The 14,957-nt window shown below is 35.0% G+C and overlaps 1 protein-coding gene across 2 annotated transcripts in view; it reads right to left on the reverse strand.

Moving 5' to 3' along the window:
- The window catches only part of TMTC3 (transmembrane O-mannosyltransferase targeting cadherins 3), a 25,485-nt gene extending 13,484 nt beyond the window's left edge, over positions 1–12,001 (reverse strand). Inside the window, exons 1-7 of one of the 2 annotated variants that reach the window (XM_010178243.2) lie at positions 11,883–12,001; positions 11,103–11,319; positions 9,256–9,474; positions 5,080–5,179; positions 4,274–4,389; positions 2,506–2,678; positions 1,295–1,547 (exon numbers count right to left, since the gene is read on the reverse strand). In XM_010178243.2, coding sequence (XP_010176545.1) covers positions 1,295–1,547; positions 2,506–2,678; positions 4,274–4,389; positions 5,080–5,179; positions 9,256–9,474; positions 11,103–11,291 — 1,050 coding nt within the window. In that variant the 5' untranslated portion in view covers positions 11,292–11,319; positions 11,883–12,001. Of the gene's footprint in view, positions 1–1,294; positions 1,548–2,505; positions 2,679–4,273; positions 4,390–5,079; positions 5,180–9,255; positions 9,475–11,102; positions 11,320–11,882 lie in introns of those variants that run through there. The other variant, XM_029087536.1, reaches the window with a different exon arrangement.
- Positions 12,002–14,957: the final 2,956 nt, after the last annotated feature.

Consider the following 14,957-nt stretch of genomic DNA (forward strand, 5'->3'; position numbering starts at 1 on the left):
GGGAAAAAAAGAGCCTTAAAGTTCAAGAGCTGTCCATAAAAAAAAAAAAGAGAACCACTCCCCACATGCATTTCCACTATCAGTAGACTGAAGAAAAATTATTTCAGCTTATATAAGAAGGAAGATTAAACTATGCCTTTACATTTTTAAAGTGCTGTAAAACTGTAATATTTTTTTTCTGGGTATGTCACCTGGCACATTTATTATATCAATAAGCTATCTAAGTTTCTTTTCTTCATACACAGTTTCCAAATTCAGGACAAGAGGCTTCATCAGCAATACTACAGATAACTTGCACAGATTTTCTAGTGAAGTGAACTGTCTTGATCCAGTGACAAGAAAAATATAGTCAGAACTATAATGTTAGGTCTCTTTGAAGTGAGCCAACGTTTGTCAGCTGATTAGCAAAGAAATCCGTAATCTTTAACTGTGCATAAATCTTCCCACCCATCTGAAACTTCTGTTGGCTGGAGTTGCATATTAAGAAAGTAAATTATTTCTGAAGCAGACTAAGATCTATACATGCGAGTTTATGGCACACATAATTGTACCACTAGTTTAATAAAAAACATGGTATCAGGCAATCATTAATCTTATGAAAATATGCAATTAAAAAGATGACTGGGTTTGGATGAAAAAAATACTAGCTCATTTGCTCCTTTCCATTTCCTCTAAAATATTCTTTCCTGTTAATTCATTTCAGTTTTAAGGTCATCAGAGGAACTGATCTTACTGGCTGACAAAATTAGTTTTTCCTTAGAATATGGAAACGACTACAGAAGAGTGCCTTTGTTAAAAGAACAATGAAAGAGGAAAACTTATAGTCCTAAATGCCAAAATACGTCCTTTCCTTTTACACCTCAGAGGAAAAAAATCAAGTCACTTGCTAAATATGCCGTGTGACTACTGACATTTAAATAAGGTAGATAGTTTGCCAGTGGAAATGCATTCCGACCCTTAAAACATTTAAGTTCTACTGAAGTCTCCCATTTGCTAATTGAATTCTGAGTATCTGAAAAAGGCTGCAATGCAGTTTGCAAATAGATAACAAAGAAAATATTTATTCTCATCTCTTGTCTATCCTTCTCCATCTCATCCCTGACAGAGCCACATACTTAACTGCAGTTTAACAGTTCTGTTGTTACAATTTTCCTCTTTTCTTATGTGTTCATACTAACCTGAAAGGAGATGTGTGTAATATCTTTGGGTCACAGCAGATTATAGACTTGTGACCAAACAACCTGAACCACTTAAACTCTTCAAAAAAAGGACAAAAGCAATGCATCATTCATACCATCAACACAGTCTTGGAGGAATCCCCAGGATATCGGAGACTGAAGACAATCAAAGATCCCAGAAAGCAAAAGAAGGTAAGTGTGGCAACATTTCTAACATCTAGCAAAGACTCCACCAGAGGAATAGTTCCCATTGTCCAGTCACAGCATAATTCTGAGGGGTTGAGAAGAAGCCAGGCATTTACAGGAAGGAGGTAGTTGAAAGTCAACTGTCTTGCTGGGGATGGACTAACAGCAGCTGGGTTATCAAACCTAAAGCAAAAGAAAGGAGAAAAAGGAGCTTTTAAGGAAAAAAGATACTGATTGATTCAAAGTAATAACATTGATATGAAAAATATTGCAACGTAAGACAGATGATTGCAAGAAGATACTGCAATTAAAGGTAGATGCAAGGTATTGATTGATCCACTTTGTGCTCAGAAACCAGCAAACATCAGATTCATAGCTAGAACTAACAATTATAGACATATAATATCCTAATCTTGCTTCATTTGTCAGGTGTGTAACCTGGGAACTACGCATGATGATTCACCTAGCACAGGATGGAGCCTCCTCCAAGTTTAAGAAACTGGTCTGGGATATAACTAACCTAAGTTTGAAGAAACAGAATGATTTACACCTAAAGTTGGGTCCAGTGGTCCTTGTTTATGTTTTTAATAGTTTGCCTCATTTTTCAGGGAAAATACTAGATTCTTGTATTTCTACATCGCTCACACACTTTTAGAACAAATTACAGTTTTTCAGTTTTAACATTATTCACATACACTTATCTTCAAGCACTGTATATGAAGTCAACCATGCTTTCTTAGTACACATCTAAAACCAAAAAAATATTTTGTATGTAAAAGCTGAAAAACTTACTAAGAGGTTTGGAGTACTGAGCCAAGGTTCAAACACATAGCCAAAAAAGAATACTTTAGCAATAAAACATTTAATTTCTGAATTACTAAGATGAACTAACAACCATAAGTTTTTACAACTTAATGCCTGCTCAGATACCTCAATATTTTGGACATTCTTGTCAATAGGTACTGAAATGTACCAGTTATCATTTTTCACAAAAAAATGTAATATTGTACAGTCAAAGCTTATCAATATTAAAATAAGTTAAAAAACACCTGAGTTGATGTATTTTTGGCTATTTCATTCAGACTTCATTAAGCCACATCTTGTTTATCAGTGTCTATAACAAGGGGCACTTTACTATTACCTTGTAAACACTGGAAGTTGAGACTGGATAACTTGGACTCTGACAACTACAAGCAGCAGTGTACTGAACATCAGGACTATGAGCTTCAACAGTGTTTGGAACATAGAGAAAGGAATACTGCCCTTCCCTCGAAGAATCTGTACAGCTGTGTCCAACAATACTGGCAAGGTGTACTGAAAAGGAAAAAGTGTTTACAATCAGATCACGTACTCATTAATCCCTTAAATAAATATGAGCTACCTAATATTTTTTCCTTAGTTTTCTCTAAATGCCTGTTCCCAGCAGTTACTTAACTCCGCTCCTTAGAGCTTTCATGACAACCCTCAAAAAGTCCACCATTCAAAAAAAAAAAATAAAAAAAAAAAAAATCAAGTACTCTTGCTAATAACACTATCATAGCTGAACTTGTATGACTGTAGTTCTGTATTGTGCACTGACAGATTAAAAATTTTGTACCACCTTCAAAGACTGCAATAAATCAAGTATGACCACAAAATAAATTTGGAAGAAGAAAAATCACTATATTTGGAATTATCAGCCCCTCTGAAAACTTGTCCTAGAAAACAAAATTCCTTAGGAACAGCAGAAATAGTATTCACTTCCTGATTAGCTGTGGTTTTCTATTTTATGCCTCTATTGCAGTAATCCATCTCTCTCTGCCTCATGAACATTATGATCTTGCACAGGTCCCCATTACATACCCTGTTTTTTTCCCCTATGTCTTCAGGTTTTGTGCTGGGGATGATTTATTGCCTCATATACACTGGTTGGTTGAACTACAGATATTGATAGGTTTTTGAGAACTGGTCAGACTCATAGTTCATTCTACACCTGTGCCCTCAGAAGAAGCCTCAGTTTGGCTTTATCTTTTCTACTCAGTTGACTTACACAAACTTGTTAAACTTTCATGAAATTGAGGATCAGTTCAAAAAATTATATGCTTGTTCACTAGCGTTGCAAAGGCAAAAGTTACACGCATTTCTATAAGCACACAAAAAATGTGATTTTGGTATTTTGGCCTTGAATATGTATTCCAAGACACACAATCTTTCAGCTTTTACTGGTGCAGTTTTTGCAAAATATTCCTTCAAGTAATTACAGAATAGTAAACTAGAAAATTTTCTTAGAATATGCAATCATAAATTTTTAAATTGCATATAGTTCGACTACTAAAAAGCCAAGAATTATTTCATTGCAGGAACACCTTCTCTAAACAAAAGAAAAGTTACTATTAACTTAAAGACTTACCAATACTTGAGAAACCCATAAGATCAGACATTACATTTTAAGATATTAAAACAACAAATTCCATAAGAGTATTACTGAATCAAATAAAAGTACTATGAAACATCTGGTTATTCATTAGAATGCGATGAAATATGTTCTCTATTTTTACTACAGGAATTAAAAACAATCTCTCATCTTTACGCACCTCAGAATTTAATCAAGACTGTTACATGCTAGTCTTTGCAAACCTCAGTCAACTAAAACCATAGGTTTCCATTAAGACATGTCAATTCTTTATTGAGTATATTTGGTAACGTCTCTGTGTGGCATGTAAAGGACAAGTTAGAAGTCACTGGACTCCCTCACCATAAATCATGTATGTTAAACGTTAGTTGAGTAAAAAAAAAAAAAATCTGAAAAAATGTAATAGAACTATAGAGTTGGCCAGAACTGACAAAAATCAGTGCTGAAATATGACACTTCAAAGTACTTAATGTCTCATTACAGAATTCCTGAGAAGAAATCCAATTTAACAGCTTACCCCTTGAGCAATAAATACTTCATATACACAGCATATCCCCACCACTGTTATTCCTTGTTCTTTACACAGTGTTGCAACAGCTACTAGAAACACAGTCACTGCAATTGGAGTCCACACTGCAAATAAAGACAGCATTATTGAAGATGTTCCATCTTACTACAACAAAACCAAAAGTAAATTAACCTAAAAAGTGAAGACTGGCTCTTCATGTTTGAACATTCTATGCTCTATAAACTTAGTCAGTATGCCATTTGTTATTAAAGGGAAGATTACCAGTTACACTCTACAGAAAATAATATACATGTATGAGTTTTAAAGCTGCCTCCCTAAACTGAAAGAATTAAATGAAAGGCAAAACACTAATCTATGACAGAAAAACAAAAAACCCCAATCTTTCCTAATTCACTGGAACACTTTTTAAAATTGAATGTTTTCTAAGGAGTCATGAATTGTCACAAGGTTAATTTGACTTTCAAAAAGAAGGAAGCATCCTACATCTCCACTGAAACTCTGCAGCTTACTTGTGACTGAGACATCTCAGCATACTTCCACCTACTTGGATCAATAGAAGTTAGTACAAGAGTTCCCTGCTCTAGGTGTTACAAAACAACTGAAAAAGTGCTTAAGTCTTTAAGAAAAAAATAAAAAGGCAATTTATGATGGAAAGTACTAATACATAGGTATCTTGGGACTGACGGGTTTTTTGTACACACTTGTAGAGTAACCAATGCACCCATATTACCATTTCAAGAGCTGTATTATGAATGATAGAGAAGTTGTTATGTATATATTCATAAATCATTTACCTATGGTATTATCTGGCCCTTTAGATTTTGTATATGACAAAAAAGCAGCTAGAAAAAAGATAGATGATAAAAGCTCTGCTCTGCCCACAACTCCAGTTACCTGAAAAGAAAAAGAAGAAAAAACAAGATTATTCTTCTAGTGACTATTCTACTATTAGAATAGTGCATCACTGATATACTATCAGGATTTGCATAAACAAGATCTGTAAATCAAGAAAAGAAGAGTAAGGCTGCTTGCAGTTCAATGAATACTGAATACAAGAACACAATGATGCAGGTGGATGGTGGCCACCTGTGGCTGATGTGCCCTTAAGTATCATCAGTAATGAGACAACTGAGAAACTTTGTACTTTCTTTTATACTAACACCAGCTACAAACAGCATTTGAGGTAGAATTTGGGCATGTTTACAACTGCTTTTTACATAATACTTAGAAGAAACCAGCCTTCATCAATAGGAGTGCTAAGTGAACCCTGACAAGGACTGTTGCACATATACATCCTGCAGACAGTGGCATACAGAAACTATGATTATTATTTCTGTTCATACCTTTTCTGGCTGACTGAACAGATCTGAATCTGAAGGAAGCATTCCTTTGGTGCTACAGCAGTTCTTAGCTGAGCAGTCAAGAGTTACAAATAAACTGATGGCAAGCTCTGTGCAATGGAGTTAAAGAATGACTCAGGTCTGGCAATTTTCTGAATGGTAATTTGGTTGGCGATATTAAAATTGCAGGTAGTGCCCCTTTTGCTAATGAGACAGAGGAATGGACTTTATGAAAATTTGGATATATAGGGCAGAAGGTTATTTCAGAATCCCCAATGAAACGCAGATTAATGTCCATTTCAGAAGCTGTTTTCAAAAAACGTTACAGTGAAACCAACAACCAGAGATGGAAGACAGGTCACTATGTTAATGATTACTGCAGCAGTCACTATGCTGACCACAGCACCATTTAGGACTGTCTTTTTTCCTAATTTTTCCTCTTCTGTAATGCCTCCGATTACATATAATTTTTTGCAAGTAAGCTGGCTGAAAAATGGCATGCTATCCTCAGGCAGACAGTCATATTTAGCTGAGAAAACATTATAGTTCACCATTTAATTATGATGATGCTGAAAACCGACTTTCAGCCACCCAGACCCAGCTAGAAGCTTTAATTGCTAGGCACATTCTTGGTCAAGCATGATTGATCCAGCACAGGATAAAACAAGAAAGAAACTCAATATCCAAGGTCACAGTGTAAAGAAAGGTATTCAAATCTGAATGTGAAGCCATACTCTGGTGCTTCTGTTGGGAGTAGCGCGTATTTACCAAGGAACTCACTGAGTTATGCAGAAAGCTTATTTCGCAACTGACAGGACATTAAAGTTTGTATTACCATTTTGGATGGTATGTTTTTGTTTGTTTCCAAAATGTCTTAAGATGTTTCAGTGATTCCTGGTCTGGATCTCAAAATTGTCCAGCATTAACACAGAAATTAGAGAACTTAGTCTGTAGATCAGTTGAAAGAAATCAGTAAAGCAAGTGTTCTGGTGTGCCTTCACGGTCCCCTGCCAACAAAAGAGAGATTCTATTTCTGGATATACAGGAGATTTATGAGAGAAAATTCCAACATTCAAAAAGTTAGTTGACATCCCATAGCTGTAAAGGAGGTCAACATGCCACTGGCCAGAACAGTAGCAAAGTAGCTAGAAAGACTGAACTGGAATTCTAAAGACAAGGACAAATGAAACTATGATGTTGTTACTGAATCCATTTCCTCAAAAATTCTTCCTCAAAAAACGATATATTACCACCACAAGAGCCCAGCTTCTCTCTGAAGTCAAAAAGAAAATTATTTTCTATTTTTCCTGCTCTGCTAACCTTTCCAGGAAAAAAACATTTATCATAAGATAGGTAAGTTTTAAATGTTTATGTATTGCACCTGCTGCTTCAAACTTTTGTGCAGGGGAGTAATAAGTAGTAGATTAATTTGAAGGAATTAAAATCAGATACATTTAAATTATAAAAGATACAAACAGTACCATCAAATGATATAAAAACTGGGAGTGATATATTTTTTTGAGTTTTCACCAAAGTCTGAATAAGTTAGTCAGCACCCAAGTCCTCAGTTCTAAAATACAACTCGTTATTACCTCCTCTTTTCCATGTATGGAAACTTCTAGTTGTTTTGCCTTAATACATATGCACAGGTGTCAACTGTCAACTCTTAAGAATCCTTTTGTGGTCGCATGCTAGGCAGAATTCTCAATGCAAACATTTGAAAGGATAAAATACACTATTTCTCAAAAGCAGAAAGCTTAAATTGAAAAAGATGGCAGAGGAGGGAGAAAACCTCTTAAGTGATTCTTCACTGAGTACCTAAGTACAAGAGCAGGGGAATTAAATTACAATTGCACTTAAATTTCAGAGTCTCTGTTTCAAGTACAGCACCAAGTTCTACCAATCACATAGTCTTAAAGTGCCCTCATGTGGCTATTATCAGGGATTACACACTTATTACCAAATTGCTTCACAACTGTACTTTATAAATTTGTAATACACTGCCTTACACAATAAGCTTTCATTACACAATAACTTGTAGGATGTGTAAGATACTTTTTGCTAACTCTGTTACATAGTACTAGAAGCAACTGTTACTGTTATCTCATATGGAATCTGATAATTCAAGCACAATAAAGAATCATCATGTTTAGAATGAAAGTAATAAAATTACATAGGATCATCTAAGCCTTGAACCACTAATGTAAGTCAGTAGCAACTTGCTAATGCTCCTATAAAGATACTATCACTTTTACTACAAAGATAAACTTTAAAATTTAAAGCACTTTTTTTCAAAGAAACAGAAAACCAAATGAAATTAACAAATTATTTTTTTAACCCATAAGGTTAGAGGTTTGTGCTTTCAAGCAAAAAAGTGAGCAAAAAATTTTTAGGTGTTTTAACTTTTGACATTTTAAACATGCAACTATTTCTTCTAGCAAGGACATATTAGTAGCTCGAATAGCAGCTAACTATAAACCCCATGACCTTAATTCCTATAAAGATTTGCTCAAAATAAACAAATGCAGGCTACTGAATTGCTACTGATGGGGATCTGTGTCTTTAGAGGACAAGAGAGATACAAACTCTTCACCCAGAAACATGAGGGTCAAAAAACCCCAACATAAAGTAAAGAGCAAACCCTTCTCATTTTCTTAATATCAGCCCCCCCCCCAAAAAAAAGCCACATTAAAAAAAACCCAAACAAAAAAAATAAAAATGGGATAACACCTCCAAAGAAGCAAAAGGTTTAAACATTTTCCATTTTCTGAAAATCAGCTAATATTGTAAGAAAAAAAGAGAATGAGACATGTGTGGTAACGTGCCACATGTGTGATCTGGAATCTAGGAAAGCCAATCTAAGTGCTGCAGAAATAACAGCAGAGAATCCCAGAGGTCTGCTTTAAAAGTGTTTCTGATGGAAATCTAAAGAATGGTGATCACAAGACTCCATTCACTCCACAACACTGCAAGCCTGCTTCAGCATTAAAAAGGATAAAATCAAGCAGTTAGAATAAATGTTTTCATAGCAGTGAAAAACTCCTTCAGAATCAAAAGAAGGGTAAGTATGAGAGGCGACAAATATATTTAGTCTTTCTTATATAGGATACCTTCAAAAATGGAAGGTTCAAACAGAATGGCCTTAAGCTGGATGTACCATAGCAACAACAATCCTAGAAAAAGTCCTGCTGAGACAAACATATTGACATTAAAAAAGTGGACAGAACAGACTTTGTGATTACCTAAAGGGAAGTCCTTAGCGATTCTGGAAATTAATTAAGAGGTATTCATGGTATTTGCAAAATGTGACACTGGATGAATCATCACAGAACACAAATATCTACGTAAGCTATAGTAGCCACTATCATAAAAGCCAACATTCATAGCAAAGACTCAAGTTATTTAATAACTAAATTAATATTTCTTTAATTATTTTTCAGTAGCTGCATGAAATACCAAACAACTCCAAGCACTGAAATTTGTTACCTACACCACTCATCGCAAAGGGCAAAGTACAAGTAAAATCACGCAGCATTTGGAGTTACAATATATAAACAGATAAAAAACCCATGAAATTTAAGGTTAATTAATACAGCTTGAACAAAATAAGCACATCACAGCTATACCTACCGCTTCAGTATGTATTGGGTGCACTGCAAAAAGCAAGGATGCAACCATGCTGCTCCTGTTGTCCAGAAAAAGCTTACAGACCTTGAGGAAGACCACACAAACCACCACATGAAAGACCAGATTCAGGAAGTGGTAAGAAACTGCATTCAACTCGCTGAACAAGTAGTTTAAGCGAAACGTGAGAACTGTAAGGGGACGATAAGATTTATGACTCCTCTCCTAAAAGAAAATAAATAAATCAGTTACCACAAACTTATAAAGAGACATTTACTCCAAAATATCTTTCTAAAAATCAATACATACATGATTCCCCACTCTACTCTCAGGCATCTACCCTCAAAATAAAGATCTGAAAATCAGTACTACTAAAAAAAAAAAAAAAAATCTAGTGAATTAAATGAAAACTCCAGTTAAAATTAAACTGTTAAACAGAGAGTTAATTCTCATTACTTTCACTACTTCTACATAATTTTAACATATTATTCAAGTATTTTGATTACTCTGACATTTCATGTTTTAGATCAGTATTTTTAAAAATAAAAATGTGTGCTCAGCTAAATGTATTACCTACATATTTTCAATATGTGTACCAGTCAATATGTCTATGTTGCCAGTTACTCCATCCATAAGCCCTTTTAAAAAATATACTTAACACCATCTTCCTGTTCCAAAACGCATTTGTCAGACCAGAGCCTGTTGATATTTTGCTGAATATGTCCATAAACAAAGCAAGAAAACCTTAGAAAAAACTGAGGGGCGGGGACAGACAGGGAACCAAATTGCACATATGTACAGACAAAAACAAAAGATAGGAAAAAATATTTTAAAAACTATGAACGATCAAATTAATCTGACTTCATTTATTTCAAACTAACCTGACTTTCAGTTGGTTTTAAGTGCAAAATCAACACTGAATGAGATGGCTTTCTCCTGCTCCAAGTGATTAGGGTATTTTGGAGCAAAAACTTGTTGAAAAATACTACTTGAAATTTTACTGGGAGGAGTTTAGAAACCCACTTACTCTTAATGACTACAAGACTAGATAGCATCTGAAATAGACCCTGGAAGCTTTCACTACAGGGTTATATGAAAATTATGTGCTAAGGTCTATTTGCAGAGCTAGCAATTAGCTATTATTAGCTAATAATCTACTATTACACAATTATCTCACAAGGAACTAACCCTGTATGTTACGGACATAAGAGAAGATTACAAGGTGGAATGCCTCGACACCCACGACTGTCAGAGAACTTTTATTAATTTGCTCAGCAATCGCACCATGTGTAGCTTTCTAAACTATACATAAATCCTTTAGCCACTGCCATTCAATGATGCTTATCAACAACTTTAATGACAATGCAGCTCTTCAGATAAAACCACAGACACTCTACATTGGCTACAAGCCAACTCTGAATTCACATAAACTTACTTACTTAAATGAATTTAACAAATCCAATCCATCCTCTACCTCCTAGCTTTTTTTCTTAAGTGTTATCTTTCATTCTAGACTGCAATCATAAATACCCTTGTATGTCAGTGTCTAGCTTTTGCAGGAGGAGATGGGAAAACAGTCAGAGTTGTCTGACTTCTATACTGGAATTAGGTAACACACGGAATCTTAAAGCATGATATGTGACTTCCTTTTCTTACAAGTTCTTTTATTGAACAAAGGGAAAGAATATAGGCAACAACTATTCCTGATCTTATAGTACAAAGCACTAATACAACCAAATACCATCAGAAAAACTATTCTGTTAAAACCACATTAGGGAAAAGAAGCGTAAAAACTCTCTGCAAGGTTTTTTTCCATTTCCTAAATGACTCAAAGTATTTCACAAACAGTTTACCTCAGACATTGGAGTGCCCCAGAAGTCATTCTGAAACAGATTTTTTAATGGAGTAGAAGGATGTAAATCTTTATTGTCCAAAATAGCTGAAACATCATCAAAAACAAAGCCACAAAACAGACTGTTCCAGTAACAAGCTGCCACCACACCAATTATTAGTGCTGCTTCCTTCAGGCTTACATCAGCCATCTTCTCTAAGAGTTTTCATGGACAAAAGCTGAAATATATGGACAGAAACTTGAGCAGTTTTACTTATTAAAAACTAAAATTGATAAATAAAGTCAAAACTAGACAGCTAATTTCTTAGAATTCAATGACATTATATATCTAAAAACCAGTAAGAGAGAAAGCTTTCCTCCAGTCTCATCCATGTTACACAATTTAGTCTTTAATACACTTATTAAGAAAACTCACCTCTAAAAAGCTGGATACACTGCTATATTTCATGATTTATTAAGAAAAGAAGTAAGATTGAAGATAACTTGTGATGCAGTTTTCAGCAGACACCTATGCAGTTCAAGTGAATGCTGCAAACTGGAGAACTACAAAAATTGAGTTCTTTAGAACCCTGAGTAAAATACTGACACTCACAGAATAGCTATCAGAAGGGTAGACAGTGTGCTAATTATTCATGGTTTTTAGGTTTCTTAAAATGTTTCAAAACAAATTAAGAAAACCCCAAATTTCAAAATTTCTGAAGAACAAACAGGAAACAGCTTCATAAATATGTTCAGGAACAAGTAAAGAAGGACATTAGTAACAATAAAAGGTTTAACTTACCATTGAAGTTCACACTTTGCTCATTTGCATTCTTTGTAGAAGTTCATGAAAAGGTCATTTTCTTCTCAACTGTGCCAATTGCTCCAATACCACTGAACGTTTATGAGAGTCCTGTCTGAAGAAAAACAGTATGCAAAAAAGACTACAAATGAACTATATCTTCTATTATTTTCTCCCATCTTGCATAAACTTCCCAAGAGCTAGAAATTATTCTATTGTAATGTAATGATTACTTTAAAAATAATATATGGGTGACCTGATCAAAAGGTGAAATTACTATGTATTGGGTTGTTTGAAAACACTGTTCTGCCTTGGAAGAATAAGAAGGTAACTACAGGTGAAAGGCATTCTTTTTGACCACTGATTTGGTGCTCTTCACAACAAGTAATCTGTTATCAGCTTGATGTTGCAAAGTAAGAAGGCACATAAGGGGTATGCAAGACTGAGAACCTCATAGATCACAGATGTGCAAGGAAAAATGGTATGATTTAGCTCCTCAAGTGAATCATGGTGAGTAGATGACCAATGGTGACCCTTCTTGCCCAATAGACAAGTTAAAACTTGCTATCAACCAAAGTATGATCTTGCAAGTGCCAGTACTTCACCACTCCCAGTGATGGGTGTATTGATACACACCTGTAAAGCACGCTGGCTAACAACTTGTTTGTTAATACAGGCTTGCTGTGATGGAGAACCACATCACTGCCAGCTCCAACACATGTAAACAGATTGACTGTCTCTCAAGCTATTTTTTCATCTCACCTACCTGCTACTTTCACAGCTTGTACGACCAACAATCAGATACCTTAACCACGCCTTGGGCTGTATGACTGCCAGCTTGTGGTCTATAGAACAGCCACAGAGCTCCCACTTGACTGGATGAAATTCAGACAGACACATATTTTATTACCAAGATCTTTGTTGGATGTTTTAATTTACAGCAATATCTGAACATGTCATGAAGAATATATAGCAGAAAACAGAAAGCAGCAAAATAAGCTTTGCAAGACAGAAACTACACAATCGTGAGAGCTGGTTGTGGAAAACAGAATGCCCAAGCTATACAAAATACCTGATTGTTAGTTTAATTTTCTCAGGCTGCTGGGCACAGAAATCTGCATTTTGCACTGTATTGTTTTCAGGTGTGTACAGAAACAGTACGTGGAAAGGACAGACAAGAACCAGAGCTCTCAAGCAGGTTTGGCTCATAAGGCATGTACTTTTTCTCTTCCAACTTTTTGAGAATCCTCTACCAGTTCATTCAGTCTCCTCCTTTAAGAATTACAGGCAAGAGTAAGACATCAGAAAAAAACAAAAAAAGACACACCACACAACCCACACCTCAAACTCTTGTAGAAAAGTAGGAAAACAAAGTACTTCTCTGCAATCACTACCAAATCCATGACACCATAGACCGTTTAGCACCATACACTGCAAAATAATAGTAGTCTGCACAAAAAAATCAACACAAATGAAAGAAGCATAATGACACAAGAGTACCCTTGGCTGGGGGATTTGGCAGGGTGGAAGCCATTTTTTCCCCATAAGAGTTTAGGAAAAATTACAAAGTATGTTATCTAGGAAGTGATACAGCTGCAATCCCTAAACATGCAGCAGCTATTTAGCACACCTAATACACGTGCTATCTGCCACCTCACATCAACAACAGACCCTTGCAGGAGGAAATATATTTGTGTCTGTTAGACAGCTCTTGCTACCTAACTTTAGAAACTTAAACATACATTTAAAATTTTTCTTCTGCTGGTTAATGCACTTGCCTCTTTTATACCCTAAAGAGCATTAATGACAATTTCTGCCCTGATGAATCCTACTTCAAAGGAAATGTTCTATGCAAGTCACTTTTTTTTCTTCTCTAAAAAAAAAAAAAATACATAGGTAGTGTCAATAATAGAGAATTTGAAAACCATGGCACTTCTGTATGGGAAAAAGCTTGTACAATCCACCTAATCCTGCTGAGGATTTCCAGAGAAATTGACAGGCATTAACATGATCATTAAAATTCATGTCAGATTTCACAAGTTTCAACCTGTTCCAGCTTTTGTATGAAAGCTCTTACTACTCCTGAAAATACTCAGCATAAATGACATATTATTGATCTTTGCTGCTTCTGGTATAGTTAGTATCTTAAAAGTGAGTTCAAATTGACAGAAAGGTTTTTAAAAATCCACCTTATCCACTGTCCATAACAAAACATTAGTTACTACAATCCAATAACTGTTTGGTTTTCTTTATCTCACACTTGGAGAATATTTTCATTCACACTTTATTAAATAGTCATAGATATTAAAAATAAACTTGACACTTTTCAGTCATAGCAAGATGTTAGCATTTTGCACCATAATCAAACTGCAACTTGTTCTCTGGAGATGACAATGTAAGTGCCAGCAAGGCAACAGCCTGGAACTCCACAGAGTCACTTGGATAAACAGTGCATTGCGTGTGCAATGTGAAGAATAATTATTATGTAAAACTCAAGGAACTCAATTTTGTGTTATATTAATTACATTCCTGGAAACAAAAATCAGGCAATTTGTGTATAGATCAGGCAGTTTCTTGAAAACAAAATGATAAACATTTATGCACGTAATAATAAAAAATATATATTTCATTCTGTATCAATCTTTTTTACTAGCTGCACCACACAATTATAACATAGATATGGTTTCACTACCAGTGTATGTAATGCTGTATTTTCTAGTGATTCTGTAACAGAACAACACTCAAAAGTGCTGAAGCACATTAAATAAAGCACAAAAAAATAGCTATACTGGCCTAAACAGCTTGTTAACTTGATGAGTAGGAGGAAAAAAACCCAGAGTTCCTATTCAGAAGCACCCTAACATCAGTGGACTGTTATTTTCTATATCACAGGGGGATCAATTTCTTAAAAGTTCATCTTGTAGCAATGCAGCATTATTGTCTTTGGGTCACCTGATCCATCTATAAACGTCCCTCCTGCTAGGAAATCATTGTTATTTATCATCACACTTATCCATAATGAATTTTATTTTTAGTAAGATTTCCCCTTCATGAAATATAATCCAGTCTCTTTCC

This window comes from Antrostomus carolinensis, unplaced genomic scaffold (assembly GCF_000700745.2).
Source record: "Antrostomus carolinensis isolate BGI_N321 unplaced genomic scaffold, ASM70074v2 scaffold10591, whole genome shotgun sequence".
NCBI lineage: Eukaryota > Metazoa > Chordata > Aves > Caprimulgiformes > Caprimulgidae > Antrostomus > Antrostomus carolinensis.